At 35.8% G+C, this 7,793-nt stretch overlaps 1 protein-coding gene across 1 annotated transcript in view; it reads left to right on the forward strand.

Moving 5' to 3' along the window:
• Positions 1 to 7,793, forward strand: part of KIAA1109 (KIAA1109 ortholog) — a 194,850-nt gene that overhangs the window by 64,834 nt on the left and 122,223 nt on the right. The window contains exons 25-27 of the mRNA XM_011948638.1: positions 2,136 to 2,386; positions 5,137 to 5,395; positions 6,545 to 7,382. Coding sequence (XP_011804028.1) covers positions 2,136 to 2,386; positions 5,137 to 5,395; positions 6,545 to 7,382 — 1,348 coding nt within the window. The remainder of the gene's footprint in view (positions 1 to 2,135; positions 2,387 to 5,136; positions 5,396 to 6,544; positions 7,383 to 7,793) is intronic.

Genomic DNA, 7,793 nt, shown 5'->3' on the forward strand with positions numbered 1-7,793 from the left:
CAGAGAGAAGGATTACCTCAACCCTCAAGGTTGCTTGCTCCAAACACAACCCTGTGAAATAGGCTGGACAGAGTTTGCATTCATGGCATCCCCAGCAGGAACATACAGGGATTCCTAGGACTCATGATGATTTGCTCTCCATCTGGTAACTCATTGACTTTCAGCTTTGGCTGCCTTTGTGCATATTGGATTCCCAGGAGTTTTAGAGAAAAGTATATTCATTTCTGATATTACTGGAAAAGCTACTGGGTACATAGGCAATTAGTTCCGTTAGATTAATGTTTTTTAAAAATATGGCTCCCAAACCACTAGCATCAACATCTCCTTGGAACTTATTACAAATGTACATAATCAGGCCTTCCCAGACCTCAATCAGAAACTTTGGAGGTGAAGCCCAGCCATTCTATAGTTCAACAAGCCATTCAGTTGATTCTAATACAAGCTAACGTTTGACAACTAGTGCATTGGATTATGCAAAGATAGGAAAGGAGAGCTAATGTTTGTTGTGTAACTTCTGTAGTCCAGATTTTGCATCAGGTGCTTTACATGTGTTATGCTATTTTATCCTCACAATGATCTTATTAGATGTATCATACCATCATTTTGCAGATGAGGAAACTGAGGCTTAGAGATGTTGACTTGTCTGGAGTTCCAGGGTTAGTAAGTGGCACAGATAGAATTTGAACTCAGGTTTAGAGGACTCAAAGTCATGCATTCTACCAAGCTTTTACTGTGGAAATGAAGTAAAAAAAAGTCTATTATGTGTATAAGTTCTTTCATTTTGATGGTGTTTTAAGATATCTTTGCTGCTTGACTTAATACTTTAAAATACAGAAGTGATTTGAAATGAGTAACATCTGACCAAAGTAACCTTAAGCTGTCCCTCATCTTAAGGCCTACTCATACATTTTTCCTTCTGTCTTCTCTAGATAGATGTTCCACTTCTAAGTTGTTTCATCTCATCTTTAATGTCTCAAATGTTACTTTTTAAAAGATTCTCCCTATTTTCTTTGTCACAACACCCTGTTTACCTCATAGCAGTTAATACAATTTATTATTTGCTGTTATTTTCTTGTTTATTGTTTATCTTTGCCTCTGTATTGTAAACTTCATATGGATAAGACCATCTCAGTTTTGCTTAGCATAACACTAGGCACTTAATAGATATGTTCAAGAAACCTAAATTAATGAATGTAAAATGAAGGTGATGATACCTATTCTGTCTCCCTGTGAGGGTCTTGAGAATCCAAGGAGACAATACATGTAAAAATGCATAGAAAAATAGACTGTAAACGTGAGAGGATTTTATGAAAGTAAAAAAAAAAAAGGAATAAAGATATATCTCACAGATTTCTATTACATAATTTTTTTTTTTTTGAGACGGAGTCTTGCTGTGTCGCCCAGGCTGGAGTGCAGTGGCACGATCTCGGCTCACTGCGAGCTCCGCTTCCCGGGTTCTCGCCATTCTCCTGCCTCAGCCCTATTTTTTAAGAAAGGAGGGGAGTTAATAAATAGTGACAGATGTGTGAGTCACGTATACAGAACCTGAAGTTTACATACATTTTTAATACTTTATTTGGAGTCCTTATTACAAAGGAGTAGACCTGGATATTATTTTTCTCTAAAATATGGAGTAGTTCATTATTTTAATTTTATTGAGAAATAATTTCTTAGTTGCTCCATATTTGTAATTTTCTAGTGTTTTAAATTTGCATTGTGAAATAGGCTCTGAGATGCTAAAGGTAATGAGCTATCAAGCATAATCTATACTAATGGTTTTTCTGGATTAATGTCTTAAAATTTTAGTTTTTTTGAGAATGTTTACTACATTGTAAAACTGGACTTAAATGTCTGATTTTTATATTTGCTGTTTTTTAATGCTTTGGGCTTTTTAATGTATGCCGTATCTCTATTATTATTGATTCTGATAATTTCCATCTCACTTGCTCTGGTAAGACTATATTCTTTTAGAAAGGCAAATGATTAAAAAAAAACAGTAGGAATAAACCTTTGTGTTTACTTTGTCATTTAAAAATATTTACAATTAATTTTAATTATCTATCAAAAAGTTTTTCATTTCTTAATGATTTGTGTTTTATGTTGTTGTTTTTTGTTTTCTTTTGGGTTCTGTTTAGGTTGTGGTTTTTGTGGCCAGATGATATCCTTAAGAATAAGAGGTGCAGAAACAAATGTGGTTGTCTTGGTGGCTGCAGATTCTTTGGTGGCACAGTAACTGGCCTAGATTTCTTCAAACTTGAAGAGTTGACACCTTCCAGTAGCTCTGCATTTTCAAGCACAAGTGCAGAGTCTGATATGTATTATGGACAGTCTCTGCTACAGCCTGGAGAATGGATAATTACTAAAGAAATTCCCAAAATTATAGATGGTAATAAAATGTTTCGTCACTTTTGCTAGTTGTTTATTTTCTTTATCACTATGCCATTCTGAGAGAAATTCAGTGTTAGCTCTGTTCAACTCAATTTATTTTGTGTAATGTTATGAGTAGTGTTTAGTATAATCCACCTTTGTTTTGCACATGACTTAACTAAAGCCAGATAAAACTAGTGATTGTTTCGGAGTTACACGGGGCAGAAGTAGGTCTGCTATTCAGATCTTCTGTTGTTGACGTGGGCGGCTTTCCTCATGCAGTTTATTCTAAATATTTCCTTACATATTGTTATTTTCCTGTAACACAGCATCCAGATAAATACTTAGGAATAGCTGTGCTTCAAGGTAACAGTTGTTTCACCAGCTTGCTTTTATAGGAAAACTTTTGAATAGTAATATTTATACTATTGGCCCCCATGTTACCAATTATTTTTGCAAAATAGTTTCCTTATCAGTAAAATTAAACATGTCAAGAAAAGAACTCTGGTCTTAGAATCTTTAGCATAACTCTGCAAATACACCAGTTTGGTATGAGCAGTGAAGAGTGACTTTAAGTGTATTATATTTAGATTTACCTAGAGTCTTTTCTCCAGAGACTTCAGAAACAGATTTTCCTCTGGAATTTTTTAGTTGTGTATTCCTGTGATTCAGCGCACTATTTACTGCTTAAGTTGCCATGCTGTGAAGATGTTAAAAGCAGAAAAGTCTTGATACTTCACGAATATTTAGCCATTTCCCCTTAATTAATTTAAAAATATTAATTTACCTCTGCCTTTTATCAGTAGACAAAAAAAGATAGGAAAGGGGTAATTTTACCTTTAAGAGTTTATCAGATTGCATTCCCATGTATAGAAGCTCTTAGAGGAAACAAACAGGTGGACTACATATGCTAAATTCCTGTTTAAATGATTTTTTACTGAGTAGTATAAGTGTGAACAAGTTATTTTAAGGTACTTTGGTAGGTTTGCTAGAATGAGAGCAGATTATCTTATAAAATCAGCAAACACCAAAACTTCTTGGCATTTAAGTAATAAGATAGATTGTAATAATTTAGCTGTCTTATATAACTTTTTTATGTTTGAATAATGTTCATTTTTAAAGGTTTACACTGGCATTTTCTCATTTAATCCCTAAGCTGCCATGTAAAGTGGATATTATCCTTGTTTCATAGTAAGGAAACTGAGGCCTATCACTGAGACTGAGTTGCATGAAGTGATACAGCCAGGTATGGCTGAGAGGAAACTAGAATCAGGGCCTTTGAAGCCACCTTGTTGTTCTCTCTACTGTGCTACAACTGGCGCTAATTATAAAGATTGCTTGATTTTCGAAGATTAACCATCACAAACTCAAGAAAGAATATTTGCAGGGAATTTCTACATGATGTGAAAGGAGGAAAACAGTAAATTCTCTTTCTAACATTGAAGAAAGTAAAATTCTTATAATGTATAATAGGAAGCGTCTGTATCTCTTGGTGATTCTTTTAGTAGTGAGTTGTAATTGCTGAATTGCCATGAGTTTCTTGTCCAGGGAAGCTTGGAAATAACCCCTACATATGTACCTGAGTTTCTGATTATTGAGTCTTCCAGGAATGGAGTACAGATGCATTGTCAGGATAAAATCAAGAAGGGCATATGGGTAGAATTAGGGATCTGCTTGGAAGGTCAGTGAACACTGTGTTCCTGTATCACTTAGAAGTGAATCAAGACCATTTTTTCTTTTCACTTTCATTGCTCTGTTTTACATTTGTGGTACTAGAAGTAAATATTATATTTTAGGTTTATGACTCTTACCCCTTGAATGCCACTAGAACTGCATTCTGTTCACAGAGATGTTTTCTCCATTAGTGGGTTTACTTTTTTTTGGCTAAAACTGGGATGGTAGGAGGAGAGGGGAAGTTGAGCAAGATTTATTTTTTTGGATCTAGGCAGCTATAGAATTCTCTTTTTATTTCCCCCAGCCCCTCAATTTATGTAACACATCACAGAGCTCTTTATGAAACTCTGAAACAGTGGTGCTTCACTCTGATCCTAAAGTCGTTATTTATTCACAAAATCATGTATTGAATGCCTTCTGTGTATGAGGCGTTGCTCTAGGCACTGGAGGTACATCAGTGAATGAAAAATGATACAGTCCCTGTCAACATTGAACTTTTAGAACAAAAGGGGGAAAATGCTTAAAGTAAGTAAATCCAAGTAGAAGATATGTGGTGTTCTGTACTATTCTTGAAAGTTTTCTGTAAGTTTGAAATTTTTCCAATAAAAGATTTAAAAAGAAGAAAAAAATTCACTGTTTATGGGCCTGGGATCTATACTTATGTAGATATATTTCTAAAATGTTTAACAGATTGCTATATGAAATTAGTCACTTGTTATTTTTACATGCCTGTAATCCCAGCACTTTGGGAGCCTGAGGAGGGCAGATCACGAGGTCAAGAGATCAAGACCATCCTGGCCAACATGGTGAAACCCTTTCTCTACTAAAAATTAAAAAATTAACTGGGTGTGGTGGTACACACCTGTAGTCCCAGCTACTTGGGAGGCTGAGGCAGGAGAATCTCTTGAACTCGGGAGGCAGAGGTTGCAGTGAGCCAAGATCATGCCACTGCACTCCATCCTGCTGACAGAGTGAGACTCCATCTCAAAAAAAAAAAAAAGAAAAGATTATACTTAAAAATGGAATAGATTGCCATGTTTTTTATAAACTGCTTTTGAGTTTTGTGTTCACTTAACCCACCTTTTGTTTATTTAGGTAATGTGAATGCCATGAAGAGGAAAGAATGGGAAAATAAATCAGTGGGAATAGAAGTAGAGAGAAAAACTCAGCACCTTAGTCTTCAGGTACCATTACGATCTCATAGTTCATCCTCTTCCTCAGAAGAGAACAGTAGTTCTAGTGCTGCACAGCCTTTGTTGGCTGGTGAAAAGGAAAGTCCCTCATCTGTTGCTGATGACCATTTGGTTCAAAAGGAGTTCATGCATGGGACAAAAAGGGATGATGGCCAAGCAAGGTCAGTATTCACTTAGATTTAGAAGCCTGACTATAAATAGGATTATAATTGTTTAAAATTCTGGCAAGAAAAACTTCTTCCCTCTCCATTCCCCCACTTTAGAAAATTGTTTCCTGTATATCTGAACATATTTTGAAATGTCAGTTTGCTGTTGTCTGATTATAAAAGTCATTCATTCCAGATATGAGGAAAGTACAAGAAAGTATAATGAAAGTGGAAGTTTCTTGTCATCCCACCACTCGGAGTGAATCACTGTTAATATTCAGATATTATCCTTCTAGTCTAATGGATACTTTTTGTTCATCCTCTTGGCACCTTAATAGTTGGCCACTGCCTTCTTGAATCAGTTTCCTCTTGGTTTGATAGCACATTTCAGAATTTCCTCCCACTTCCTTGGCTATTCCTTCTCAGTCTCCATTGTCCTGTCCTCCATTTCTTCCTCCTTTATTTTTTCTCTTCCTTTTATAGCCTGCCCTTTGTTGAACATTCTCTCCTTTTTCTCCATTTATTCTATATTGTTTCCCTAGGGAGTCTCAATAACTGGTTTCAATTATGTTCTCTAACATCTTTTAAATGTAAAACTCCAACCAAAACCTTTGTTCCTAAGGCCTAGCTACCTTCTTGATATATTTACTTGGATATTTCATGGAGACTTCAAATTCAACATATTAAAAATGGCCTTATTCCTATCATTCTTAACTTTTTCTGCCTTAGAAAATGGCACTACTACATCAGTTACTAAAGTCAGAAATACTGGGGTTATGTATAACTTCTTCCTCAAGTCTCCTTTAATCAAAGGCCCCTGGTATATTTTGTTGGACAAGTTTTTAAAGGATGTGAAAGAAAAAGAAAACTTTATAAATGCATTAGTGTCCATGGATTATGGATAGAAGATTACATTCTGGAGTTTCTTTCAGTTTTTATTGTGTTTTAAGCTACCTCAAAATTTTTTGGAACTAATGAGGGGTATGAACACATACTATACTGTTTTGCTACTTTGGGCATTTTATTATAAAATTGTAGATTTTCTTTTATTTGTAAAGTACATGATTAAAATTACCAAAAGGATTTTTATTGATATTTCTTTTTATGCTTAGAGTAAATTTTATGATGTATAGAAAATGGTAATAGCTTTTCTTTCTGTTTTAGTATCCCTACGGAAATTTCAGGAAACAGCCCTGTGTCTCCTAATACTCAGGATAAGTCAGTAGGTCAGTCTCCTCTTAGATCTCCCTTGAAACGACAAGCCTCTGTCTGTTCCACACGTCTTGGAAGTACTAAGAGTCTTACTGCTGCTTTCTATGGGGACAAGCAGCCTGTAACAGTTGGAGTCCAGTTTAGTAGTGATGTCTCTCGAAGTGACGAGAATGTACTAGACTCACCAAAGCAGAGGAGAAGTTTTGGTTCATTCCCATATACACCATCAGCAGACTCTAATTCATTTCATCAGTATCGATCAATGGATTCCAGCATGTCAATGGCTGATAGTGAAGCCTACTTTTCTGCTGCTGAGGAATTTGAACCCATTAGCAGTGATGAAGGCCCAGGAACTTACCCAGGTAGAAAAAAGAAGAAAAAGCAAACCCAGCAGATTGACTACAGTAGGGGTTCCATATATCACAGTGTAGAAGGGCCACTGACTGGACATGGAGAAAGCATTCAGGATTCCCGAACTCTACCATTCAAAACTCATCCTTCCCAGGCTTCATTTGTTTCTGCGTTAGGTGGAGAAGATGATGTTATAGAGCATCTATATATTGTAGAAGGTGAGAAAACAGTGGAGAGTGAACAGATTACTCCACAACAACCTGTGATGAACTGTTATCAGACTTACCTTACTCAGTTTCAGGTAATTAATTGGTCAGTTAAGCACCCATCCAACAAAAGAACCTCTAAATCCTCATTGCATCGTCCCCTTGATCTGGATACACCAACCAGTGAAGAAAGTTCATCATCATTTGAACAGCTTTCTGTTCCAACTTTTAAGGTATAAACCAAATCATTAGTTTCCATCGATATATTTATTTAGAAAAATAGATTTTTAAGAAATTATTTTCATAATTACTCTCATTCTTTTTAGCTACCTTTCTGAGAGATAGACTTTCTGAAGCCATGGCTTTTTGTATGATAGGTCACAGAGTTATTGATGAATATTAGAAATTTAAGTAAATTAAATTGAGAAATGGTTTATAGTTGATTGTCACTGCATTAATCTAATCAATACATATTCTGTGTCTGCATTATACTCCAAGATTACGATAGGCTGGGCGCGGTGGCTCACACCTGTAATCCCAGTACTTTGGGAGGCTGAGGCAGGTGGATCACGAGGTCAGGAGATCGAGACCATCCTGGCTAACATGGTGAAACCTCGTCTCTACTGAAAATACAAAATATTAGC

Source organism: Colobus angolensis, unplaced genomic scaffold (genome assembly GCF_000951035.1).
Source record: "Colobus angolensis palliatus isolate OR3802 unplaced genomic scaffold, Cang.pa_1.0 Scaffold280, whole genome shotgun sequence".
NCBI lineage: Eukaryota > Metazoa > Chordata > Mammalia > Primates > Cercopithecidae > Colobus > Colobus angolensis.